Genomic DNA, 25,973 nt, shown 5'->3' with positions numbered 1-25,973 from the left:
AACGGATGGGCGGTGCTGTGGCGCGAGTAAGGTCCGGTCGAACAAACAAGGTGCGACAGCGCAGGGTCCAACAGCTACGTAAGTGAGTGAGGCGGACACGACAGCTCATCCATTGTCGCTTGGGTGGAAAACGTAGAAAAGGTCCAGGCTTCGTCGGGTTCGCCGCAATCGAAAGATTTCCAAGAGGCTGCTCGAATCAGCTGGGGGGGTTAATGTTCCCCTTTTATCTTCGGTTGTTTGTGGTGGTCAAATTTCGATGATGATTAGCTGAGTGATTTTTTTTTAATTGTCGTCTGCCTCGTTTTTCTTCTTTCTTTTCTTTTTCTCCGTCTTTCCTTTTCCTGCTTTTCTCGACTATCGTGGATCTCGTCGGCTGAGGCAGGTTACCGGAGCTGGACACAGGTAGAACCCAAGTTAGCAACAGAAACAACAATGGGACCGGCAAGAGGGTCGCACAAGTCTTACGAGAACTCGTCCGGGTTGGAAAATCGACCAGGGGGCAGTAAGAGCTATGAGTGGCAGCGAAGAAACAGAGGGGTGTCAGGGAGAGAGCAGCTTGAGGGAGTGCCGCCAGTTGCAGGGGGGAAGATGTCACTCGACCGAAAAATTGAGCCCCCAAAGAGTCAGTCAGAAGTTGGGGCAGTTTGGGGTGGAGGCTGCGGGCGGGGAGATTTGAAAAGTAAGTCTGGTTTGGTTTTAACCCTCTCTCTCTCTCTCCAACGGCAGGTTGATTATTATAATTATGGTTATGCTTTTGTGTTTTGAAATTCTTATTATTAGAAACACCGGGGCACTTCTATGGGTCAATCCGGCAGAATCCCTAGCGGAGCAACACAATGGCAGGACATCCCAGGCCAACTGGGGAAGATTGTGATCTTACTAGAATCGGCCGTGTTCACCACCGGATGGACCTTGTGTGTCCCGCCGCCGCCTTTCTCTCCTCACGCTTTCCCTTCCTCCTCACCAAACTCTCCGGCCAACGATCCAGAACCCCAATCGCTACTGCTTGTCAGCAAGGGAGTCGGCCGTCCAAAGCTAACTCAACTAAGCAGCGCGGCAAGTTACTTTGCATTCAACAATGGCAATGCGTGCAAACCAGTTCACCCAGTTGATTGTTCCCCAGAGTGTCTCCAAGCATACAGTAAGAACGTCACAGGCAAACGGTGTCTCTCTCTCTTCCTCTCTCTCTCTCTCCTCCCCGGAAATTCCCATTGACATGAGCGGGCGGAGGTGCTCGGGACGAATAACATCGCAGTTCGTCAAAACTTAGCCAGTGTCCCAAGACGGGGAGATCGGTAACTAGCTCAAGTAGTCTGAAGGCCTTTACGAATCACAACAAGGCAAATCCTAAGGTTAAGGCCAATTGCTCAAGTCCCCGTTGTTCGGGCATCTCGTTGGTAGACATGAGATGTGATGAGGCACGGTGATGGACGATTGGCGGCATTTGAAGGAATCCTTTCGAACGGGTCACATTTCCCCGCCATTTTCCCCCCTCATATGGGGGGCTGGAGAGATACTACGGAGTAAACAGATAGGATACATTGCCTAGGTTGAAAGGCTCTCATGAAGATCTGCGACGTTGAGGTCGCTCGCTTCAGTTCGGCTGGGGATGCAGTGCGTGGAGTGGAAGTGGATAATTCCACCTGAACCATTCTCATGCTTCCGCCATGGACAACAGAATTTCCAATCCTGCCATGCTGAAAGTCAAACTCTGAAACATGGCTTGACCAGGTTTCGATGCACATAGCGACTGCTATTGGTTTCAATGCTTGGTCCACGATGGCGCTGTCTGGGTATGTTTTGACTTTAGTCACATGTTAGCATAAAGAGTCACTACTTTAGACGATCTCTTGCCGGGCATCATTGCCAGTAGGCCTGTCTGGATACTAGATGGGGTAGTTGGTGGAGTATACACTAAAAGTCTTATGCTACATGCTGCACGATGACATCTCTGTCTTCCGTGGGAGACTTTCAGTAACCCGTTGAGATAGATGTTTCGATGCCTTAGGCCTTAAAGTGGCCAACTCCGTCACTTTTAACATCGCACTACATTATGATATGCCGATGTCGGCATCAATGGTCTTGATCTCTCAAGTCTACATTGGTGCATTGTTATCTCGTCAAACAGGTCAGATGGCATAACACAGTCTGGCTTAGGTATATCTTAGACTCTTTGACTTCTCGCAGGAGGAAAATCCGGTTCATGCACCTCATGCTTACATGGCGTTGTGCAGATGGGTGACATGCACACTTGCGGGAACCTGAAGACACGTCGGAGACTCGGTGATACTGTTGAAACTTGATGGCGGTGTATGCTGTGAAGCCATGCAAAAGTACCGAGCTTCAGCTAGACCGCATATTAGGAAAGTGAACGCTGTTTCGGCCTGCCACGCCTCTGTCCAGGCTCGAAAAATAACGCGGACAGCGGAAAGTACTTCGTATTGGGAAATCTCATTTGTTCCTAGTTGAATATAATGGCTTCCGAATGATGGATCAACCGCGGTCGGTGATGAGTAGTCGTGGTTGCGCGAGTTAACGGACTATTATATATTTTCATATGCATCCTCGGGATGTACTTGAACATCCGTCTTTACCAGGCCTTGTCATCCTTCCTCATCTCCATGAACACCTGACTGGACTAGCATGCAAATACACACATCCTCGGCAGATCTCATCGTGGAGTGCGCAGCCGGGAAGTACCCAGGCATGAATGCCGGCAGCGTTGGGTCCTGCTCCAATGAACTCGCAACTATTATGGGGTCCCTTACATGCCCTCGTGTGGAAGCTCATTACCAGTGACTAGGGACGTGAAGCGCACGAACCCCTCCGCTTTCTTCCCAGTCTCCAAGCCCTCCTCGCATCTTTCCCGTAGCCTCCTCACCCGTCCCACTCCTCGGTTGAAGCCCTTCTCACGGGTCCACGGTCCGTTATGACGGTGCGGTCCTTTGCCTCTCCCATGGTGTCGACCCCGTCCTCCAAAGCGCTGAGTCTCCACCCATGCTTCCTCCAGAGTAGTCTTGTAGATATCGTACAGCTCCTCACGAAGCGAAGGGAACCGATCGAGTAAATCTTTGAGTTCGGCCGAGCTCCCTAGGGATTTGATATCGAGGCCGTTCTGAGCCTTAGGTACTACCTCGCTGGTCGCATGTTCGTTCGATTCGCTGGGAGGCTGTTGAGCGTCGGCGGTTGGACCGGTCGGTTTTGGTGATGGTGCTTTAGGTGCGCAGTAGATTTTATGGGACTGAGTGCATGCCAGGGAGCAACTAGAACGACGACAATTAGCACCGGTATGTTCTTTCCTTCTCAGAGAAATGGATTGAAGCACAAACATACCTCATGAGCCCACATGTTGGGCATCGGTACTTCGAAGGCTCCGAGACGCAGACCTCACAAGTGCCGGGCATTTTATCGCCAGCGTCCCATCCAAACCTTGTGCCAACTGCGCGACAATCAAGCTCTGTAGGACATTGTCTTGCTTCGGCCGGTCGCAAGGGTCGTATGAAGCGAGCGTGATGGCGTGTGGACCAAAGATGGGGTACCTTAAGTCCTACAGAATTGAAGGTTTCTGCAAAGGAAAAGTGATGATAAAAGAATGACAGCCGATAAGGAACCGTCAGGCACGATCGTCTAGCGGACCGAAAAAGAAACAAACTCAGCCCAATAATGGGGGCTCACGTGAAGTGGCGCGGTCCATGACGACAATCGATCCCCATCCTCTCCTCAGATACGTATCTACTAGTACCTGAAATACCTACAAGTGCCTCGCTAGATTTCCTCGTCAATTATTCGTCGTACGGGATTACTGATGCGGTCTTGACAATGCTACGAAAGCCCGAATGATCATAGTCATCTTCCTACAGCGAGCGGTTCTCCGTCTGCAGTCTGCCCGCCCTAAATCTTATCAATCGTGGCAGACGGCTTGTGGGACGAAATAATCGGCTATGGGAGGCATTCCTTTTCGATCAACCGGATGCAATACGTGCCGGCGACGAAAGGTCAAGGTAAGACCAATCATGCAAGGCCCGAACAGGCTTGATTGCCCTCGGAGAAAGAACAGGAACGGTCATCTAAACTATGACTCTGTGTGTAGTGTGACGAGGCAAAGCCGGAATGCAATCGATGCATCAAGAATGGCCATGTTTGTACCGGCTATGAACGGAAAAGGGTCTTTATCCACAAATCGTCCGAGGTCATAGATGATGGAGAACTGAAGCTCGTCCGTCGCCCGAAGTCGACTTCCGGGAAGATTCCCGACCGTCAATTAACACGGGTGGAGCCAGGCCTTCCCCGTGTGAATATCAATGCGGAGGTCCGATCACAGTTGCTCGCCTCCTTTGTGGGGGGCTTTCTTCCTTCGTCACGGCATTTGCAAGATGGTAAAGATTCAAACATCCTCAAAACGCTTCCTGAACTATGTGGTAATAGTCCTCTGCTGGACAGAGCACTTCTATCGCTCTCTTCTGCTTTTCTTGCGAAACAACACAAGGACGATCGATTGCTCGGGTATAGTACGAAGCTCTATAACAATTCGATGGAGATCATGCATGGCAAGATCAGATCCGGCAGAGGCCTAGGCCAAGATGTCCTATACACAACAGTTATTTTCCAATTATATGAAGTCAGTGTTCCCATTCTCATCATCTTATGCCTTTTCTTCGCAAGCTGGTCTAACATTTCACAAAGTTAATCCACTCGTCACCCCCGGGATTTATGGCCTGGATAGCACATGTGCAAGGCAGTAACGCGATCATTAACCAGTGCAGCGTCCGCCAAAAAGAAACTATTGCTGAGAAGTTGTTCCACCGTCAACTTAAATTTGTTACTGTCAGTCTCCTTGGCTTCGGATTGATCAACCAGCTGATCCTCGTAACAACTGAGTGTTGCTGACATCGAATCGCCCAGTTATGTGATGCGGTGGGGAGACGCAAGGCCGCCACCCTCTATGAAGTTCTGACTACGCAACAACGCTTATCCCAGAGCTCAACGGAACTTGAGCCAATCGATGAACTGACGGACCTTCTGGCCGAGTGCTCTGCTCTCACAGAGCACGTAGACATTTTCATCGAGCAACTCCCTGCCAGCCCTAATGACAGTAAGAACGACGGCGAGAACTTATTGGGTTCTTGCCTATCGCTAGAAGGAAGACTACACCAGACATGTCTCAGGATGCAGGAGAAACTTGGGACGCCGTCTACAGGCCTTCATGATGTTCCCTTACGGGAAGACATGAGAGCACACCTTGCCACCTCTTTATTCCCCGATCCCTTCCAATTCGCCTCCCTGGCCTGCGCTGAATCGCACCTCATCTATTGGGCCACATTGATTATTCTGTACCCGCTAGTTGATGAACTTCTCGACGTTCTTGGCTATCGCAGAAATGACGTTGCACCCTCGCAGTCCTGTGCCACTCATCCCCCGACGAGTGAACAGCGTTCCTTGGACTTGGATGTGGCAACAGATTTCACAGCGCTGGCGGAGCATTATGCAGATGAGATTTGTCGATCCGTTATGTACTGTACACAGTCTGATATGAATACGCTGGGCGCGCAATACTTGCTTGCCCCTCTCAGCCAATGTGCGCAATTCTTCCAGGTCCACGAAGTAGCGCAAAAATACAGGTGGTGTCAGGGGGTGTTTGTGCTCTTTGACTCGCTAGGTCTGGGAATAGCTCCGTTGCTGAAGGATATGGTTTGGCCCCAATACCGCTCCGCTCGTCTACGTCGGTCTTTGTCATCGGCGGGAAAGGTCTCATGATGAGCTTTGGCCTGTTCAACGCGATTTCGGTGCCAAGGTGGCAGGTCACAGTTGAACCTGTCGGAATCACGCATGGAAGCACGGGAACTACACCGAGTACATCTTGAACGGCTACCAGCGACCGACCTACATAATATCAAACTAGGATTACCAACCGACATGTTGGTTTAATCATGACCAGAAAGCAAGCGAGTGATGCGAGCAGCAGCAGCAGCTCATTGTTGGTCTTGATGCAGGACAAGGTACTGGGCCGCGAGCGACAGGTCACCACATGTCTGTCTCTACACCACACGTCGACCTTAACGCTCACCAGCCAGGAATATTCAGGAAAGGCCGGGTTAACCGCGATAGGTTCACCAAGTAGCAGACCCAAGCATGTGGCCTCTTGCACAACGCAGGTATAACCGAAGCGGAACTCGGCTGAGAGGCATTCCTGTTACACCCATGATATATAGTGCTTAGTACTACGGGCATTTAGGCCCACCAGTCAGATAGTCTACATTACACTGTACGAGTAACAAGCAGAAAGAATTGAATGCCGAACAATTCCTGGGGCAGCGATGTCAAACTGCCGGCAGTTGATTGGTGGATTCCGCTCTTCATTTGTCAGCATCCTCCGGTTGGGAAGATCACGTGCCATCACATTGCGTCAGAGGGAATCGAGTTTCCCATCGGCATTTCTGGTCGCTTTTCTTCTGAACAGGAACGAGTCTGATACCTGCCACTCTCCCCTCTTATCATCACAGCGTCAATATGTCTGTCAGCTCAGCGTCTGGAAACATGCTTAGGCGCACACTCTTCAGCGTCAGATTGACTACGCAGCAACTGAATGCTGCGGAGTGCTCCTCCCGGATCGCCAAACCCGCGGTGTTCGGATCATACAGGAATGTCCACCGTTCGGCACGAGTGCCTGCTATCACCGCCTCAGAGGCTCGTCGCCGGCCGACCTTGAAGCCTCACCAGCACTCGCTCGTGCAGGCTCGCGTAAATGGACCATCGCCGTCCAGCAAGCGCACGATATTCATTCAAACAGAAAACACCCCGAACCCTGATGTAAGGCTTCCCGTGGCACACCAGCACGAAGATCCCAATGAAAGAACAAGCATCTGACCCTTGTATGCGGAACCCAAACAGGCATTGAAGTTCATCCCTAACCACCGTGTCCTCCCCGAGAATTTCCCGACCACTTTCCTCGAATACCTGTCCCCCCGCTCTACCCTCGCTCCTCCGCACCCCTCTCCCTTGGCAGCAAGCTTGCTCAATGTCGACGGTGTCACCTCTGTATTTTACGGGCCTGACTTCATCACCGTAACCAAGGCGACCGACGCCAACTGGGCGCACATCAAGCCCGAGATCTTCAGTCTCATCACTCAGGCCGTGACTTCGGGCGAGGCGATCGTAAACACCGTTGCCAAGACTGGTGAGAGTGGCCAGGAAGGTGGCGAGTCGGAGTCCCTGGCCTACGAGGAAGAGGAAGACGAGGTGATTGGCATGATCAAGGAGCTTTTGGACACAAGGATCCGTCCTGCAATTCAGGAAGACGGTGGCGACATTGAGTTCCGCGGCTTTGAGAACGGTATTGTCTTGTTGAAGCTGCGCGGTGCTTGCCGGACCTGCGATTCGAGTACCGTGACGCTGCGTAACGGTATTGAGTCCATGCTCATGCACTATGTGAGTATCACACTGCCTGCATACATATTGAAAATAGAGTTTGACTGATTGTGTGTCTTTTTGCCTACAGATCGAAGAAGTTCAAGGAGTCGAGCAAGTGCTAGACCAAGAAGAGGAAATTTCGATGCACGAGTTCGCCAGATTCGAGGAAAAGCTGCGCCAGCAGAAGGGCGCTGCCGCTACTGCCTCGACGGGCGGCAAGGGAACGTTGGATTCGGCCCCTTGAACACCCTCCTATTTCACCTACTATATTTTAATCACTTCTATCTCATGTGTATTGTATTTTGACGTCGGATATACTACCATCTGGGTTACGGTCCATAGAAAGCTTTGCCAGACAATGCTCAATCTCCCCTCTATCAGTATACCAATCAAGCAAGAATATCCGTAATGCTTGTGCAGAAAACGCAAGCCCCAATCATTCTCAATATTGATGTATTCCAATGACCCATACGTACTAGACGGCCAAATGAATAAAACCCACCTTCCCCCCCTAACCCTCTAAGTCCGAGAGAGACATCACTCCAGGAAAAGACCTCAACCGAGCCGAGGGATATCACATTCTCACACACACACACACACACACACACACACATACTCCGTACAAACTACCGAAACCCAACCTGCCATCTGTGCGTAGCCCAGCCCAGCCCACAGTAGTATCATGTGTGTGTGTGTGTGTGTGTGCGCGCGCGACAAACCTAACTAACATAACCAACCCACCAGACTATACACTAGTTACATACTAAGTGTAACACTAACAGTGGAACTGGACTGCTCTTAGTAGCGGCAGAGATCATCGGCTCGGGGAGATCGGGAAATGGAGACAGGATTTTTAGCTTCAACTGATTTGGTTCGGTCTGGTTAGTTTATACGGACTTGGTGATGAAGTTTGGTGGTATATTGTGTTGGGAGGGTATGTATTGGGAGGAGTGTTGTTGATGTGGGGTTGAGGATTGAGGATTGAGGTGTGGTGTCAGACCGATTGGTATACTAGTATACCTCTACTTAGACCTTTTGAAGTGAGGTTGAGAAGGGTAGGGAGTACTGCTTAGTATGTGCTGTATATGGTTGGTATTGTTGATGGAGTGAATGGGGGGAGAACGTCCATGTGACTTTGATACTTACCATGATCCACTGCCCGAATATGATAGCAAACTGGTTCCTCTGGTATTTCGTTATCCATTGCACGTAGTAAGTCTCCGAATGAAAGAAGAGTTGACATACGATAAAAGACGCCCCAAGCTGATTAACTATATCAAGCCCGAACCGTCATCTACCTTGATGCAACTGTCACCGGCGTTGGCTAAGATCATCCTCCGCATCAAGTACTATATACTCCTCACAACCCCTTTCCCCATTTTAGACTGTAGCAGATCGTGTACTAGGCTAGATCAATGCGTTAACTTCGTTCTTCGAGATTATTAAAGTTGGGCTATATGCCGAGATCGGTCCGAAACGCGTCATAGATATCTGTGCTGATATGAAGGTCTGCATTTAATAAGAATACCGACTAGGCATACTAGGCTACGATTATTTCGAGAAGGCTTGTTGGTGGCTTAGTAGAAGATCGATGGGGCTGACTGGTCGTGTGGTACAGACAAACTTTTCTGAAACATGAGGAAGCAGCTCAATCGCTATGTTTGATATATAGTGAGAGAACTTCTACAAGAAAAGGTCCGAAGCGCAGAATAGCACTGCTAGCAGCTACCTTTGCGCTCATCTAGAGAAAAGAGCAGAAATAGACAACTGGATGAGGGTATGGGGGGGTTGTAGTATGAGGTGCGGAATGCATGCCGTGAGTGGATTTAGAGCGTCGGTGGGAAGTGAGATAAGAGAATCCGAATGAAAAATAATAGAAAAGATCAACTTCCAAAAGCAAAAGAAAAGGACAATACATGGAAAAGTGTTGGAAGGTAATCTCCAGTCTCCCGGAGGCAAGGGAGCGACCAAGTGATAAGATACGACATCACTTGATACTAGGGACATGAATCAGCCATGATGCTTACTGTCTGTACCCCAGCTCTCTTACTCTTCTACTAATCAGCACAAGATGTATATGCAAGGTGGTTCAACTGCTTCGGTCTTACGGGTGATGCCACGCAGTCAACCAGACATCTCATGACGGCAGCCTCCCTAGCCCACGCGAGCATAGCACTGCAGGACGTACAGACTGATGGAAGAAGATTAGATCGGCACTCTTCGGCGAAAGGTCTTTCGGACAATATGTCCACCTGGTCAGCAAAACCGACCTGGAATGGGCTGGACTTGCTCTAGGCTCTTCGATAACCCTGGATAAGGAAGAGCTGTCAGGGTCGGACTCCTGACAACGACGCAACCTTAATCGAGGCATCTTCCTAGTCCGTTAAGAAAAGATGACACTCTTGACAGTTCGGAATCAGCCAGACAATAGATCCATCCCTCTGGGGTAATAAACCATAGTAGGAAACATGTCCAACTTACACACAACGAAAGGCGATATGTCCTGCTCTTCGGAACCGAGATACGAAGAGCCACGCATCAGTGCCACAGCTAATGGTGGGGTCTGAGGGGGGGAAAAGATGTTAGTGAACTCCGCTGTGGCTGTAGCCCAATCGGACATGCAGACAAGTCAGATGAGGATATCCCCGAGTCCCGCTAATCATGTTGGTCCCTGTAGCGCAAGTCTAGAGTGATCCGTGGGCCGGGGTTCAAGCCTCATCGCTTACGGGAGATGGGGGTCTATGATTAATGGAGACTGGACCCGGATCTCGTTCCCTGGGAGTGTCGCATCCTACTCGCGAGGTTCAAGAGTAATTTACGACCAGACATTCCATGAGCGAAATCCGAGCGGAATCCGAGTCGACTATTCTGCATATTGGTGTGTCTGTGAGTGTGTGGTGAAGAAAGTTCAAGGGGTGATGGGGGAGGGCGAAGTTACAATAACAACAATAGCAGAAAATGGCAGGGCAGACGAGAAGATGACAGGGTTGGCTGGCAACCGAACGCGGGAAAGCTCTCTCCGCAATTTCCAACGGAGACGATCCTGCAAAAGGAATGGACTCCATGGCAGGATGTGGTATTGATTGGATCGCCATCCCTTGCCTTCCAGTTAGTTCAGTTCTTCCCCCGCAGTCAGGTGCATGGCTGTTTTTTTCCCCCCCTTCTTCTTCTATTGTATTGGAGGGGAGGCGGAAGAGGGAGGGGGGTGGGGGGAAGACAGGGAGATGTTCCCATTCGAGTACTAATCTAGGAAGGAGAAGAAGGAAGAGGAGATATGGGGATGAGCAAGTTCGGTCAGACTAAGAATGAGTCTCCTACAGACTACTACTAGTCAGGGAAAAGTAAGACGAGAGGGAGGTGCATTTGCTGCAAGACCAATGTATGGAGGGTCATCATTACCTTTTTGCCCATCGTTCAGGTTCAAGGTACGTGCAGCAACCGGGAGGGGAAGAGAGAAGGAGAAGCGAACTAAGGTTGAGGGTGATCGCGTTGATTCGCGTTGGTTTGGACCCGCGGCCAGGATTGCCGTGTAACCTAACGCCAGTATGACGTTAACGAATTCCCAGTGCGGAATGACACAAAGAAACTTACTAGGAAAATTCCATCCATGCATGAAAGAAAATAAAAAGAGAAGAAAATAAATTCCTTTGGCATGAGAAACTGTGCCAAGTGAAAAGAGAAGAGCAATACTATTATGAAATGGAAATCTTGGTATATTTTTCTGTGTAGTCAGTGTCTCTTGAATATTTTCGGAATTTATTAATATTTTCTTGATTTTTTTTTTGCTATTGTCTCTTCCCACCCCCGCATAGTATATACACAGCAATAAGAAGTTACTCTCCCCTGCTACTCTCGTGGCGTTTCTGCCGTCACTTTCGACTCTGGATAGCTGTGTATTATTGTCGATTAGACATACTATCAGCATTCAAACCCTGCCAATAATATCCCCGTTGGCGGTCGCATGATAACCACCTAACCCTGGGAATTGAGGATTGAATTTCGGGGGTTTCATGGTGCACCGTTGTTTGGAACCGCTGCGGCCGTGAAATCCCTCCAATTCTCCTTCGGGGGTTCAACAGGGCTCAGGATAGCCCAACAGCCTAATCCTCCCCGTTCATCCCTCTTTCTGGGTTGCGCCCAAGCTCCTTCAGTGTTCCAGTCTTTCCCCTCCCCTCCTCCCAGCCTCCACAGCCCCATCGCGGGTTGGATCGGGTGATTCCTCAACAAGATTCTAACCCCCAGGTTCTTGAACCCGATAGGGTTTGAACGGCATTGCGTTCCCTCTATCTAGATAGTTGATCTTGTTGAAGGAAGTAGCAGAAGTTTAGTCATTTTTGTACCTGATCTGTCAAAATTAATTTTAGTTGGTTAGCTTCTATAGGCTAATTTCTATCAGGGTAGTATTTGTCTTAGTGGTAGTAGCTCCGTGAGTAGAAGAAGAAATTAAAGAAAAGCCCCGCTTCAGGGTCAACGGGGAAATGAGGAGAAGAGGGAGGGAAAAAAAAAAAAAAAAAAAAAAAAAAAAAAAAAAAAGGAAGAAGGAAATGGACCAGGCCGCCAGTCGCAAATCCGGCGATACTCAGAGGGCGACCGGGGCATTTTTGTCTAGGCCAGTCAGAAAGCGCGGAGGATCTTCGACTTGACCTCCAGAGGCCCGCCCGGCCCACTCGCGGGCGTTCCATCGACGGCCGACTGGTTCTTGCTGCTCTACTCTCCTCTTTTGCTGCTGGTCGCCTGCTGTCTGTCATACTGCTCCTGCTGCTGCTGTTGCTGCTGCTTGCTGCTTGCTGCTACATACGGACTTTCAATCACTACTATGTACAGTATGAACCCCCTTCCTCAATTCCTTCTTCCCCCCTCCTCCTCTTGCCCCAGTTTTTTATTTCCTGAATTTAACAATAATTTTCCCCCCCCCTTTTCTAAACTCTTCAGGGTAGTCAGATTGAAAGTTGTGCAGGAGTTGAGAGTCTATTACCCCGTCAATCCTCCCCGGTTGTCTCTTTTCTCTCCTCTTCGTCCTTTTTTGTTGTTGAAAGCACTCGAGAATCCTTTCCCCATCTTGCGGCCTATGGTTCCGTACCGTATCTAGACTCACGTCGATTTTCTTACCCCGCCTTGGAGCGATAAATTGATCGTATGCTCCAGGTACGTAGTCGCCCCCCTTAGCCGTGGTTAGTGTGGATGGAGGTAAAAGGTACCGGGCCACAATCGTTCACTTGTACTTTGCTTTCACCACGGACTTGAAGGTTGGCACTGCTGGTAAGGACCAGGATAAAAAGAACCACAACCACGACCACTTCCTCCTCTTTCCCTCCAATCCCTTTCTCCCCCCCAAAAAACTAAACTTGCTCGGTCATAGCTCAACCTTTCACACCCTCGACACCAACCTTCAACCCGCGCCACTGCTGCTCGGTGCTCCGACCCGTGGCTCGCTGTTTTCTCCTCCTGGCTCGTCTCGTCCAGTGGCCTGAGGTCGACTTTGAACTAGTCCAGAGCTACCTCCCTTAGCTTGCATTAATATTATCCTCCTACGCAACTTACGACTGTACAACCTTGCCTTCTCCTCTTTCCTCCTACCACCGTGCTAATTCTCGGTCCTGATCATCATCTCTTCTTCTCTCTTTCCCCTTCTTCTCTTCCCTTCTCCTCCATAAACTACTACTTAATTGTCACTCTTACTACTTCCCACTATTATTCTCCCTGTTGCCCCTTGCCGCCATTCTGTCTCCCTCCCTCTTGGCCCACTCTCGATAAGGCTTCCGATCACACCACACCCCATCCCCGGCTGAAGATCGTCATCGGTCAAGCAACGTTGCAGAAGCCACACTGCCACTCCTGTCTGTCTCTGCGACCTGCGCCGCTCTGCGATCCGCACACACACACACATACTCTCTCACTCTTTCTTTAACGCCCGCGTCCCCCAATCCACCCTTCTTGCGCCGTGACAAGCTCGAGATTAATAAGGGGCCTAACTGTCAACCTAATTCGCTTTGGTCGGGTCGCAGAATATTTTCTGGCCTTCGACGGGCTCTCTCGCTCCCCTTGCTGCTGTGATCGTCGCTCGTCAGTCTCAAGATGCGCTGCTCTTGACGAGATTTGCCCATAGTTACTGGTGCCATTTTGCCTGCCAACGTTATCCGTCTATGGTCACGCTACCGTCTCCCCATCCCGCACACCTCTTGATCCCTTTCATCGCGACTCGACATACAGTGAGGTCATAGGTCTTCTCGAGCGACGTACCGCGAATAACCCCTCCGAATTACCACCACCATCACTCCAAAAAAAAAGTTATAACAGGAAACGGAAAGAACAAACATATTCTTCTGTTGGTCTGGTGGGTTTGCCCCTCTAGGCTCGCCTCAATTCTCGCCTTTCGACTGGTCGCAAAGCGCCATTTTACACAATACCTTCTTTGATTAGACAGAAGCCTGGTCGCTTCGCCTGGAGAACAATCTCCAGTTACAACTGGGACGGATTTTACGATCGGGTTGATTGCTTGTGTTTTATGTTGGATAGACGGTACAAAAAGTTGCGTTTTATTCTCTGTTAGATTGGTAAGTGAATCCTTATGCTCCGTGCCTAATGCCGCTCGTCCGGGGACAATGTGCTGACCACACGGGGTGGCGCAAACAGACGCGATCACGATTTTCTGCGATTTCTACTTGTCTGGGACGGACGGCGATACCCAAGTTTTTATACTGGTTCCGGGCTTGACCTGAATTTGTACTTTTTCCACAAGGTACGTATATATTTCTCGGTATCTATTTGTGTGGTTTGCGTTGCGATCGTGGTCCGTGGCCTGGCCTTCCCCGCAATTTCCCCGGAGAGCTATTTACTATATGGTCCCTCGACTGTTCCATTTGTCACCGCTGCCCTCGAGCAAGCCTATGACACGAAGCTCTTAGCCCATCCGAGATAAGTACGGACGAACGGGCAGTTGTGTGCTTTTTCCAGCCTCAGGTTCAGTGGCTCCTCTAAGAAAAATTTCCCCGGGAAGTTTCTGAACGGGGACAGCCCCTGGAATCCAGGCATGAAAATAGCATGATCCCATTGAGCGCATGTGAAGCGGGATTCTACTGGGTTTTTGGGCTTTGATCATATGATCCGCAGGAAGCTCCTGAGGCTGGCGTTTTCCAGGCCCATGGGTGGCTGCCCGTCTCGCCACCCACAGCTGCTTCCCCCAAAACTTACTCAGCATACACGAGCTACACCTGGGCTCGTCAGGCTTCCATGACTTTTATTTCCTTTTGCTCGGCGAATCCCATTCCCCGGCTGAATCTCCTCGTCCCTCTTACACTTTGACTTTTATATTCCTCCCTCCAGCATTGGACTGTCCCAACTTTTGTGCATCTGCCTCAACAACCATCAGCCTGGGCTAACTTATCATGCCGCAAGCAATAGCTTATACCTCTAGGAGCTCTTATTTCAAACGGAATAATTCACTCCAGACACGGTGGTTTCTGATTTACTATTAGAGTGTTTTTGCCTCGTTGATTTTCGCCCACTCGATTTGAATCGAAGGTAAGCACTCCTCTTGGCTATAATTTGCCGTGCGGTACTTACCGGCTTCGAGTGAATATCCCGGACCTTTCATTGTATTCTGAAGAGGTCAAGCGTTCGTTACACGGATCGAGTCATTCACGATCTAATATCCTCTGACGTCAGTTGTCTCTGTAAGTGAACCCCAATAATGGCTCTATATATCTTAATCTTATCTCTTCCATCTTGCTCTCCTCTCCGCCTTGCGACGTCCACTTCCTTACTCTCAAACATTTCTTCAAGCCACTCCTCTCATCTCAGCCCATGTTGAATCTTCTATCACTCGGAAATTACTGACAAATCTATGGCCAGTGTACTTTGCGTCTTGCTATACGCCGTCTACCAGTTCTTATTAAAACATCATGGCTGCGCCACCCGGCAAATCCACTGCGCAAGCGGCCAAGCCTGTCACTTCGTCGACTCCGACCAGTAACGTGTCCGCCAGGCTAGAGAAAACCCACCCTGGCGTTCGCCGATCCACCCCTGATTCCGAGGCTTTGGCGTCCTCTGATGACGATGGAGACCATTCACAGCATGTCGCCACATCTACGAGCATGCCAGCGCCCAAACCTGCTCGCCGTACGTCATGGCTAAATGAAATTCCAGCTACCGCGACCAGAAAGGCATCATTGACCACTAGTGGTCCCTTGTCCACTGGAGCCTCTAACCCAAGCAGTCCTGCTACCGACCAATCTGGATGGCCGAACACGAGTCCTGGTATCGGTAGCTCCATGCCCTGGAACCATGTAGGGAACCCTTCCTTTCCCTGGGGCACTGGTATCTGGAATACCGAGTCTCGAAAGGAGCCTCCGCCGCGGCTTGCGGAAATCGTCCCATCTCCGACCATGTCCAACCCCTCTACTGCGAGCAATTATTTCACGGAGGAAATACTGAGCCCTACGACTCGTACGACCGCTGGCGAATCGGCTATCCCATTCTCAATTCCTCTGCATCCGACTCCTAAAACCTATCGGTCGCAGTCATACTCGGTAGGTCAGTTGGATCCTGAGTTCCTGAGCTTCATGGCGAACAAGGCGTCAACACCTTACTCTGGCGGTCGTCCTCGTAACGGCAGCCAATTCTCCGCCTTACAGCATCGGTCATCGCGGCCTAGTCTTCTGGGGGAGCTGGGTCACGACCCCGCTACGCTCGGACGTGTGCGCGAGGATGATGACGATGACGCTGGCAGCCCAGATGGTTCGGACGGTAGCTTTAGCAACTATGCAGCCAACCAAGCCCGGACCATCGAACAGCTGTCAAGGGAAAATGCTCTTCTACGCCAAGCAGCAGGACAGATGGACAACCCAATGAGAGATCGTACCATGTCGACTGCATCCGCAGCTAGCGGATATGCCATCGGAAGTGGCATCCATAATTTGCACCGTATTCGCGGCAGTGTTCCCGAGGAGACCGACCTGGCGGTAGAAGATCTTGACGAGGTTGGCGATATCCCTGGTTACAATAACATTCATAGTAGCGGTCGGAGAAGACTCTCCGAGCATTCAGCAAATCTCGAGAAGCAGCTCCCCCCTTACACGTCGTTCCAAAACCGTACTCTGGAAAACGTCCGCAAGGCTCATTGGCAAACTTCTCTTGACTTTGGTAGCATTGCGGATATCCCTCAGAGTCGACGTCACTCCTTTGCGGACATTCCTATGCGACACGCTTCTGTCTCAGGGGAGACCCAGGCAGCCCCCAGTACTAGGGCTGGAATGGGTGATAGAGAAGAGGACTATGCGAGCATTGTTGACGGCCCTCTTTCGAATGTTCAAGGCCAGAATCGTGAGTATCCTCGTTTTCATGTGGCCCCTCGTCCCGAGGAACATGAAATGGAGACGGAGTATTTACGAGCTCGTCGATTTGCAGAAGCCTATTTTGCTCGCGACCCAGTTCTCCGCGCCGCCGACGGCCCCGCTTCGATGGCCACGTCCCTCCACCAGGCATACACGATGCCGAACGCCTACGGCCGCCACCAGCCTGGCCTCGCCCATTCGCACCAAAACCAGCTCCTGTATATCGTTACATTCAAATGCCATCGGGCGGATGTCTTTTATATCCAGGAAGATACTGGTCTCCAGGTGAAACCCGGTGACCTCGTCATCGTCGAAGCCGACCGCGGTACGGATCTTGGCACTATACAGCACGCTAACGTGTCTATGCAAAGAGCCCGGGAGCTGAAACAGCAGTATGCCGAGGAGCACTACAAGTGCTTGATGATGTTCTCTAGACAGGGTCAGAATGGGGCCGCGAATGCGGTCAATGCTTCTAGTGGTGTACCCGGCTTGAACAACAGAAGCGCCATTGGTGGCATGGGTCCACATGGTCCGCATGGGATGCAGGACTCTGCTGCCGACATCAAGCCTAAACTAATTAAGAGGCTTGCCCAGAATCATGAAATTCTAACTTTACGTGAAAAGGAAGGAAACGAAGCGAAGGCAAAGCGGGTCTGCCAGCAGAAGGTTACCGAGCATCGGCTGAATATGGAAATCCTTGATGCCGAATTCCAAATGTAAGTTCACTTGTGTCGTTCGGCACAGTCAATCACCTGCTAAACAGGACTTTTTCACTAGGGACTGGAAGAAGCTCACTTTCTATTACTTTGCGGACTCCTATATCAATTTCAATTCGCTTGTTACCGATCTTTTCAAAATCTATAAGACCCGCATCTGGATGTCGGCTATCAATCCAGCGTCATTTGTGACGCCCCCCAGTGCTGGCTTGTCGGCTCCAAACCCTCTAGCTTACAATCACGATGCGCAAGCGGATCGCCCTCTTGACGGCCGAATCTACGGTCATCCTCGTGACGCCATGGGCACAGGACGTGACATCGGCGCCAACCAGATGGGGATGTTGCGCAATGCTTATGCCGACTCCTATCAGCCGTTCAGCCAAGCCTCTCGCCAAACAGAGCTAGGTGGACTCGCTTCTGTGGATCCTTTTTCACCCTACTCGGCGAACAACTATGGCTCTTTGGAATCGGGATACGTTGATTACGGCGCAGGTACGGGCGCAAGCTCTGGGCCCTCCCGCCTACATGCTGCCCCCAGCGAATGGATAAACAACCGTTTCCAGGGGTTGTCCCTGAATTCCTGAGGAATACCATGCGATTTCTCTGTACAAATTGATTCAATACCGCTGTACATCGAAAGCAGCTTTTCTTTCTATCGTCTTCTTCCGCCACCTATGCAAAACTTATCCTCCTGTCTCCCAAACCCTGAAGAGGGACCACCCGCTCCGCTTTCATGTATTCAGATTTCACTTTTCTTGTCGTTTACTCGCTGACTTCGCTCTTTTACACCATTACTACATCTCTCTTTTCTAATGTGTTTCCTACAAGAGATTAGAAATCATGTGCAACGGATCAAAAGGAAAGACTCATGACCTGTCGTTAGTGCTGATACTTAATCATAGACTTCGGCTTTGATGGTCTAGAGGCTTGAGCATGTCCGTCTCGGGCTATGCTGCAAGCCATCAGATCATTGCCAATTAAATGGATCGGTTTTCTTCTATTGTCTCCTAATTGCTAATTGTGTATTATGTTAATGCCAAATTGGCCCTATATTTACCATCTGCGTGGTTGTGAAGTCTCCATATATAGGCTTGTCAAGATGGGGTTAAGGCTCGTTGCTGTTTACTTTCACGCGAGCATGCCATTTTCAACTCCCAATGATGGGTCCTTGACGATAGAATCAATCTCGTTTCTTTCTGGGCGGTGCATGAGCCAGATGAAGGTAGCTTATAATTATTAGAAAGGGTACAACATTTACGTCTTTCATTTTCAATGCCTATGGTATCACGTAAGAAGAGGAATGGGTCTATCGTAAGTTGCTGAGGTCTAACAGCAAGGATGAGTGTCTGAAGTGGTTGCCTTGTCGCCTTACGGTCGCAAAAAGCGTAGAAAAAAAAGACTAGTAGTAATAAGGCAGGCGGTGTGCATTAATACCTCAGGCATTAAAACGAGACATAGTGCGGACGTTGATTGGTTAGAGTGGGGGCTCGCCTAATTCTCTAGCGTCCCACACACAAGGTCGTTGAAGAGACTACTATCTTTGCTCCTCCAACTTTTCAGCTGTGACAACCGACGACAATCGACGACCTGCCACGCCGACAAGGTACGTTCTATCGCGCCCTTTCGCTGTGATTCCTGCTGCGATACAACGAATCGCTTTGCAGCCATCAAGAAAAAGAAAATTGAGCACGAGAGACTGATATTCCGATTTTCGTCCAGATGGGTGCCCTCAAGTACGTGGAAGAGATCCAGAAGAAGAAGCAGTCCGACGTGATTCGCTTCCTGCTGCGTGTCCGTTGCTGGGAGGTGAGAATTCCCCCCTTATATTGCGATCACTTAACATCCCGCCGGGTGCTCGTGTAGTTTGCCATAGGATGCCCTTCTTGAATAGAGAAATGGTGTTACTGGGCGGCTCGAAACGAACTTTTTTCCCTTCGCCGGCGGATGGATGTGGCACAAACAGAGAGACTTGAGAGAAGCCTCATGTGTCTTGCTATACACTCGTTGAACTTTGCTGAGAGTGCATCAATATAGCTCCGTCAACTGAACGCTATCCACCGTGCTTCCCGCCCCTCTCGCCCCGACAAGGCTCGTCGTCTCGGCTACAAGGCCAAGCAGGGCTATGTTGTCTACCGTATCCGTGTGAGACGCGGTGGTCGTAAGAGACCCGCTCCTAAGGGTGCCACCTACGGTATGTATATCCTATGTTCTGGATCGATTGGAGTCGGATTGAGGCTAATTCATTTGCGACTACAGGCAAGCCCACCAACATGGGTATCAACCAGCTCAAGTACCAGCGCGCTCTCCGTGCTACCGCTGAGGAGCGTGTTGGCCGTCGCTGCGCCAACCTGCGTGTCCTGAACTCCTACTGGATCAACCAGGACTCCACCTACAAGTACTTCGAGGTCATCCTCGTCGACCCCCAGCACAAGGCCATCCGCCGCGATGCTCGCATCAACTGGATCTGCAACGCGGTCCACAAGGTACGTTATGATTGCCCTTGGGAGGTTCGCCTTAATTACATTTTACTGACCTTGAATGCGTTTTATAGCACCGCGAGGCCCGTGGTCTTACCGCCACCGGCAAGAAGTCCCGTGGTATCAACAAGGGCCACCGCTACAACAACACCCGCTCTGGTCGCCGCCACACCTGGAAGCGCCAGAACACCCAGAGCTACTGGCGTTACCGTTAAATGTAGATGGGGTGTTTATTGGGGTTGTTGGTTATGGGAAAAATTTGATCCTGTGGATGTCACTATTTCGATCAAAACTCGCATCTACGGTGCCGTTCTGGAACTGCTGGGGTGTGAGCATAATGCAACAGATCTTCTGGATCGGATGTTAGCCAAAATACCTTTTTTCACTTTTCTCGGTTCAACTGTATTGTTCACCTTAACGAAGTATGACGACCACTTTTACCTTTGTTCAACGATCTGCAGCACGTAGGGCGTAGCTAAGGGTATGGGGTGGACTGATCCATGTAGACCGGTTTTTTGCTTCTGCCGATCAGTGCCAGGTGCCTTGGCATGTGATTGAGTTGGAAAGGGACGGCGCTACGCTGTGACTGCACTATAGCCCTGTCTGGGAACCTGCGGGGGGGAAGGGACACTGTTGAGTGGTGATGTATGGTCTGTATTGCAGGACCTCCAAGTCCACCTGGCAGCAAGAGTCTTAGACCCCAGTCGACCAGTGTCGCTGGTTGCAAACCAGTAGGATGGAGCCCAAGAAGAATAAAAATAGTAGCGTTGGCGTTTGTCCCAAAGGCCAGTGAAACCCCGACCGGCGCCCGACGTTGCCTTGAAGCCCACACAGTTCAAGGCCCGTGGTTCGTCCAGTCAGCGCCTATGCTTGCCGGCCTCAGGCAGCCAAGTCTCGTGCGCCCATCGCAGCTTGCGCATCCGCCGGGCTAAACTGGGTAACTTCCCCCCCCCCTCAAAGGTGGGAAGTCAAACCCACTTCCTTACCAGGACTCATTTCTTGCTCCATCCCTCGTTTTCTCATCTCCCTTGCCCTGACGTCTTTCCTTCTAATTCATCCCCTGTTTGACTTCTTTCCGCTTTTGTTCCAGGGGCGCCCTCCATTTCCTCGTCCTCGACCAAGCTCCACGTTACATCCCCCTCCTCTCCTCACGTTACATACTACTACCCCCGAAACTCCCCTCGATACCTTACTCATCAGCTGTTTCTACAATTAGCTACACGCTCTTTCTTTCTTCCTGTTAAAACGGTCTCGACTTAAACAAATCTCCTTGCCACGAACTCCTTAGCAGAAAACTTGCCTCGTGACACTGAACCGGATTTACTTATCGTCCACGAACAACGAAGCCCTATCTACCCCTGCTTATCGCAGACCGTACCCTGAGATTTATACATTTTCTTCGCCATTTACCACACCCCCAATTCGCGTGGCACAACCAAACACAACTTCAAAAACTAAATCCCCTCGATTTATCGAAAGCTGGGGACAGCAAATGTGCCCCATATGCCGTCTCGGACCCCATATAACCCATCCTATCCCCCGACCTCCGGCTCCCCGTCTAGTCATATCCGTTCGGCTGCAATTCCCTTCCCGGCAGAAGGAAACTCGCCTCATCGGATACCGCAAGATGGTTCAGGTCTTTCGTCCATGACTGGAAATCCAGCGACTTCACCCCCTCATCGTCGGGGACATTCTCGTTCCGTCAGCCATCCGTTCCCCTCGCCCTTCGGCGGTATGACGAAGCGGCGCAATCGGTCGATCTCGAAGAAGGATAACTATTTGTTCGATTCCGATGATGAAGATGACGATGAGGTTACCTACTTGCCGGACCCGAACTCGTCTAGTCCTCGTAAAGGGGCCGCGCGTCCGACTCCGTCTGATGAGATGACCTCGGGGAAGTGCATGGTTTGTAACAGTACGGTGCGCTGGCCGCGGAATCTCAAAGTTTTCCGGTGCACGGAATGTTTGACTGTGAATGACTTGGAGCTGTTTGTGGATTCTGGCAAGGCTGGCGGTAATGGCCTTTCGGGGAGTGATGGAAAGGCACCCACCCATACGGTGCCCCGTAAAGGTATAGATTATCCCCGCTAGGCCTGTTTACGGGACAAATAGTGAACTGACTGTGTTTAGCCATGCCACTTTCTATCGAGCGAACAAAAACGATCCTAGATGATTGTCTTTCCAGGTATCTCCGACAGCTCCTGGAACCTCAGCATCCCAATTCTACACCAGAGAATCATAGCGGAAAGTACTTGGATGTCGCGCAGGATGAGAATTTATCACAGTCTCCAACTCACTCGTCCGGGTACTTGTCTGAACCGCGACCTTTGGTGGATCCCCGGAGCCGCAGTTCCTCTACATCCAGTAAGACTGGCAAAACGGAGGGAGTAAGCGGCGTACCGAACTACTCGAAGCCCAACTTGACTCCTTCCTTTGCGCACGGAGAGAGAAAGGGCTCCGAGATGAGGACCAGAGACGCTCAAAACGCCCCGAGACGTGATCGCTCGCCTCGGAATGCTGCCAGATCAAACGGTCCAGAAGCTAGAGGTCCTACTAGTCGTCCGTACATCTTCAGATCGCTTGAGGAATATATCATCACGTCATTCAAAGGCTGTGACTGTCTGAACAGCTCCTTTACCACAGCACAGCCGGCCCCGCGGCATGCTGTTAACAGCAGCCCACCAAAGCAGAAAGCGGAACCAAGCTCTGCTCAGGCCCCCAGTGAGGTAACATTTGAACCCGATCCGAAGCTACTGCTTCTTGGAGACATTGCAGAGAATTCCTCCTGGTGGATGAACGAAGTAGAACAGATTAGTAGCTCTCATCGGTCCCGCTCGAAAGAGCGCCGGGAGAAGACCTCTAGTTCATCTAGGCCTGTTTCTTCTAGGAGCCCTCGGATTAATTGGGCAGAACTTGCACAGTGGCACCACCTGATCATGACGGCGGGAACGTCATGGGTGGAGCTGTGGTCAACAATGAAGCCTACAGAGATGAAGAGGGAAGAAGACGCCGTTATAGCCCAGGAGTGGACTACCACCGACCTGGCTATGGTTGACAGAGAGATTACAGAGTCGCGCTTACATTTACACCGAACGCTCTTGAAAGCGACCGAGAACCTGCTAAAACGGCCCAGACGGCCATTAAAGAGGCCCGAGGATACCAGGTTCCTACTGATGCTACTGACGAACCCGTTGATTTACCCATCCAGTTCATCGTTCGCATCTTACAGTCTGGCGCCTTCGGCGGCCCGTGGTGACCGGAGGCCCTCGCACCCGAAAGATGGCACTCCAAGACCAGCTCCTCGGAATCCAAAGCCCCCATCAAAATCCCGCAGTAATGGCCCGGGGCATCATTATGGCATTGTCAAGCGGATATTGGGGCTTTTGGCCAATTTACCGAATGACTGCCATCACTACTTGGTGTCCTGGTTCTCGCGGTTCTCGGCTGGGCAATTTGAGAAGATCGTGGACCTTGTTGGGGGGTTTGTTACTCATCGGTTAATGCGTCAACATGGGAGGAAGCGCAGCGAGTCGACTCAGCACGATGATGACTTGGTGCCCAGCTTCTCTAGTGCCGCGGGCCATACTCCGGCCGAGCTGCATGCGGCGATCAATGGCAGAAGCCCCAACAAAGCAAATGAGCAGCGCGACCAGCCCGTGGTCTACACTGATGACTGGCAGGTGCGAGCTGCGGCGCGAGTGATGTCTCTGCTCTTCACGGCGAACAATGCGAACGTTTCCCGAAAGCCGGACGGCGTCCTTGGCCAAGATGCGAGTTCTGTGGCTAGAAGTCAGGCCAGCCGGCGGGGGCATATGATTCCGATCAGTTCCTTTTACAATACACTGCTAGACTATTCCGACCTTGTCGCCGACTTTGAGGCCTGGGAGTCGAAGACGACCAAGTTCTCCTTCTGCCAATACCCTTTCTTCCTGAGCATCTGGGCCAAGATCCATATCCTGGAACACGATGCACGCCGGCAGATGGAGGTCAAAGCTCGCGAAGCGTTCTTTAACAGCATCATGAGTCGCACGGCGATCAGCCAGTATCTTGTGCTGAAGGTGCGCCGCGACTGCTTGGTGGAAGACAGTCTGCGGGGAGTCAGTGAAGTGGTTGGCTCTAGCCAGGAGGAGATCAAGAAGGGACTACGCATCGAATTCCTCGGTGAAGAGGGCGTTGATGCGGGAGGTCTCCGCAAGGAATGGTTCCTGCTCCTTGTCCGGGAAGTCTTTGATCCTCACCACGGTAAGTACACGTTGATTGTCAGCCAAAACATGCAATGAGCCACTTAATTGACTTTCTTATAGGGCTATTTATCTATGATGACGACTCGCGATACTGTTATTTCAATCCATACTGCTTCGAGTCCTCGGAGCAGTTCTTCCTGGTCGGCGTCCTACTGGGACTGGCCATTTACAATTCGACCATCCTCGACATTGCACTGCCACCGTTTGCCTTCAAGAAGCTCCTGGCTGCGGCACCGCTGTCGTCAATTACACGGCCTACGTACAAGTGCGGCCTGGATGATCTGGCGGAGCTCCGCCCGGCGCTTGCCAAGGGTCTACGGGCGCTGCTTGACTACGAAGGGGACGTTGCGGAGACGTTCTGCTACGACTTTGTTGCGCAGGTAGATCGTTACGGCGAAACAGTGTCGGTACCCCTTTGCGCCGGAGGGGAGAATCGGCCGGTGACCAATGCGAACCGCCGGGAGTTCGTGGACCTGTATGTACACTTTCTCCTAGACACGGCGGTCACACGGCAGTTCGAGCCGTTCAAACGGGGGTTCTTCACTGTCTGCGGCGGCAATGCACTCTCTTTGTTTCGTCCGGAAGAGATCGAGCTACTGGTGCGCGGTTCGGACGAGCCGCTGGACGTGGCGTCCCTGCGGGCGGTTGCCACGTATGACAACTGGTCCAATACACGGCCAGAGACAGAGCCGGTGGTCCGGTGGTTTTGGGATTTCTTCGAACAGACACAGCCGCAGGCGCAACGGAAGATCCTGTCGTTTGTGACGGGAAGCGACCGCATCCCCGCTATGGGGGCGACGAGCCTGTCGATCCGGCTGGTGTGTCTTGGGGACGAGACGAGCCGATTCCCGACGGCGCGGACGTGTTTCAACCAGCTAGGACTGTATAAATATGAGACGCGGGAGAAATTGGAGCGCATGCTTTGGGATGCGGTGTTGAATAGCGAGGGGTTCGGGCTGAAGTAGAGACGGGAGCAGGACTCCCTTAATTGCGAGCCTTGGCACTGGCGTCTGGGACATCATTCGGGGCATCGGGCATTAACAGCATTAGCACTAGTTTTATTTTTGAGTATTGGGGCGTTTTCTTATTTCAATTCTTGTACGAGGTTTTGGGGGTGGTGAGATTCGTCCGGGGTGCATTTGGTAGACGGGGCTGGACCGGGTTGATGGCCTGCGGGGGAAGACGAGATGCATCCGCGGTGTACGGTTGACAAGGCACCGATACGAGCTGTCGGCGGCGGTCATGAGACGGCAGCCACGTAAGTTGAGTACTAGCAAAGCCAGTCGGACCGGGAGGAGACGGTACGGGGTCGGGCCATAGCCAGGGGGAATCGGACCGAAAGAGAGAGAGTGTGTGTGTGATGTACATAGCAGTTGCCCGAAGATAAGTTAGAGAGGGTCCCGATGTGGATAGGTCGTTGGGCGACCAAATGAAAGCGGTAATTACTCGAATGATGCAGGAGGCAGTAGACAGTATACAGTCTAGTGTTAGTGCCTCCTCTCGACCTTGGTCAAGAGAGAGACAGAGAGAGAGGAGGTGCATGCATGAGAAACAGCGCTAGTCGTGCCGTAGCGAGTGGGGCAGCGGTGAGTTTGTTTTGTTTCGCGCTGGAAGAGAAAGAAGAGCAACTCGAGGAACGATCGTCGGTGTCAGAAGGGAATTTCATACCCCTCGATGAAGTCATTCCTTCATTGATTCCATTCCTCAATAGTAGTAGAACAGGAACCGCCATCTATCTATCTCTGTATAATAGATACAGATAGATATTGTCCCTGGTTCCTGGCCCAGATCTCAATC

General features: G+C 51.2%; 7 protein-coding genes across 7 annotated transcripts; 6 read left to right on the top strand and 1 right to left on the bottom strand.

Annotated features, from left to right (window-relative positions):
- The first annotated feature begins 193 nt into the window (after positions 1 to 193).
- BO83DRAFT_6039 (uncharacterized protein) lies at positions 194 to 1,382 on the top strand. The gene is made up of 2 exons (XM_025537470.1): positions 194 to 679; positions 1,053 to 1,382. The coding sequence occupies exons 1-2, from the start codon at positions 433 to 435 to the stop codon at positions 1,268 to 1,270; spliced, it is 465 nt and encodes a 154-aa protein (XP_025393278.1). The 5' UTR covers positions 194 to 432; the 3' UTR covers positions 1,271 to 1,382.
- A 1,382-nt stretch (positions 1,383 to 2,764) lies between these two features.
- On the bottom strand, positions 2,765 to 3,404 carry BO83DRAFT_422303 (zinc finger HIT domain-containing protein; the record flags this gene model as incomplete). The annotated part of the gene is made up of 2 exons (XM_025535033.1): positions 2,765 to 3,263; positions 3,334 to 3,404. 2 exons carry the CDS (start codon positions 3,402 to 3,404, stop codon positions 2,765 to 2,767), a joined length of 570 nt encoding a protein of 189 aa, XP_025393277.1.
- A 537-nt stretch (positions 3,405 to 3,941) lies between these two features.
- Positions 3,942 to 5,754, top strand: BO83DRAFT_422302 (Zn(II)2Cys6 transcription factor domain-containing protein; the record flags this gene model as incomplete). The annotated part of the gene is made up of 4 exons (XM_025535032.1): positions 3,942 to 4,001; positions 4,091 to 4,618; positions 4,684 to 4,824; positions 4,903 to 5,754. The coding sequence occupies 4 exons, from the start codon at positions 3,942 to 3,944 to the stop codon at positions 5,752 to 5,754; spliced, it is 1,581 nt and encodes a 526-aa protein (XP_025393276.1).
- Positions 5,755 to 6,440: 686 nt separating this feature from the next.
- Positions 6,441 to 7,672, top strand: BO83DRAFT_5981 (NifU family protein). The gene is made up of 3 exons (XM_025537463.1): positions 6,441 to 6,807; positions 6,889 to 7,425; positions 7,496 to 7,672. The coding sequence occupies exons 1-3, from the start codon at positions 6,508 to 6,510 to the stop codon at positions 7,649 to 7,651; spliced, it is 993 nt and encodes a 330-aa protein (XP_025393275.1). The 5' UTR covers positions 6,441 to 6,507; the 3' UTR covers positions 7,652 to 7,672.
- Positions 7,673 to 15,308: 7,636 nt separating this feature from the next.
- BO83DRAFT_302831 (uncharacterized protein) lies at positions 15,309 to 18,039 on the top strand (the record flags this gene model as incomplete). The annotated part of the gene is made up of 2 exons (XM_025527164.1): positions 15,309 to 17,455; positions 17,517 to 18,039. The coding sequence occupies 2 exons, from the start codon at positions 15,309 to 15,311 to the stop codon at positions 18,037 to 18,039; spliced, it is 2,670 nt and encodes an 889-aa protein (XP_025393274.1).
- A 716-nt stretch (positions 18,040 to 18,755) lies between these two features.
- BO83DRAFT_413226 (60S ribosomal protein eL15) lies at positions 18,756 to 20,381 on the top strand (the record flags this gene model as incomplete). The annotated part of the gene is made up of 6 exons (XM_025534468.1): positions 18,756 to 18,766; positions 19,016 to 19,058; positions 19,175 to 19,261; positions 19,490 to 19,646; positions 19,712 to 19,938; positions 20,007 to 20,381. 6 exons carry the CDS (start codon positions 18,756 to 18,758, stop codon positions 20,145 to 20,147), a joined length of 666 nt encoding a protein of 221 aa, XP_025393273.1. The 3' UTR covers positions 20,148 to 20,381.
- Positions 20,382 to 21,150: 769 nt separating this feature from the next.
- Positions 21,151 to 25,203, top strand: BO83DRAFT_5832 (HECT-type E3 ubiquitin-protein ligase). Its single transcript, XM_025537451.1, has 3 exons — positions 21,151 to 22,003; positions 22,063 to 24,174; positions 24,237 to 25,203. Exons 1-3 carry the CDS (start codon positions 21,436 to 21,438, stop codon positions 25,139 to 25,141), a joined length of 3,585 nt encoding a protein of 1,194 aa, XP_025393272.1. The 5' UTR covers positions 21,151 to 21,435; the 3' UTR covers positions 25,142 to 25,203.
- Positions 25,204 to 25,973: the final 770 nt, after the last annotated feature.

The sequence above is a fragment of the Aspergillus eucalypticola genome (genome assembly GCF_003184535.1).
Source record: "Aspergillus eucalypticola CBS 122712 chromosome Unknown BO83scaffold_1, whole genome shotgun sequence".
Classification (NCBI taxonomy): domain Eukaryota; kingdom Fungi; phylum Ascomycota; class Eurotiomycetes; order Eurotiales; family Aspergillaceae; genus Aspergillus; species Aspergillus eucalypticola.
This window is presented reverse-complemented; position numbering and strand designations above follow the sequence as displayed.

Coding starts and splice junctions, on each gene's coding strand:
- BO83DRAFT_6039 (XM_025537470.1), top strand. CDS start 433: ATGGGACCGGCAAGAGGGTCGCACAAGTCTTACGAGAACTCGTCCGGG. Junction 680..1,052: donor CGGGCGGGGAGATTTGAAAA/GTAAGTCTGGTT, acceptor TCAACTAAGCAG/CGCGGCAAGTTACTTTGCAT.
- BO83DRAFT_5981 (XM_025537463.1), top strand. CDS start 6,508: ATGTCTGTCAGCTCAGCGTCTGGAAACATGCTTAGGCGCACACTCTTC. Junction 6,808..6,888: donor AAAACACCCCGAACCCTGAT/GTAAGGCTTCCC, acceptor GAACCCAAACAG/GCATTGAAGTTCATCCCTAA. Junction 7,426..7,495: donor AGTCCATGCTCATGCACTAT/GTGAGTATCACA, acceptor TTTTGCCTACAG/ATCGAAGAAGTTCAAGGAGT.
- BO83DRAFT_5832 (XM_025537451.1), top strand. CDS start 21,436: ATGCCGTCTCGGACCCCATATAACCCATCCTATCCCCCGACCTCCGGC. Junction 22,004..22,062: donor CCATACGGTGCCCCGTAAAG/GTATAGATTATC, acceptor GACTGTGTTTAG/CCATGCCACTTTCTATCGAG. Junction 24,175..24,236: donor AGTCTTTGATCCTCACCACG/GTAAGTACACGT, acceptor ACTTTCTTATAG/GGCTATTTATCTATGATGAC.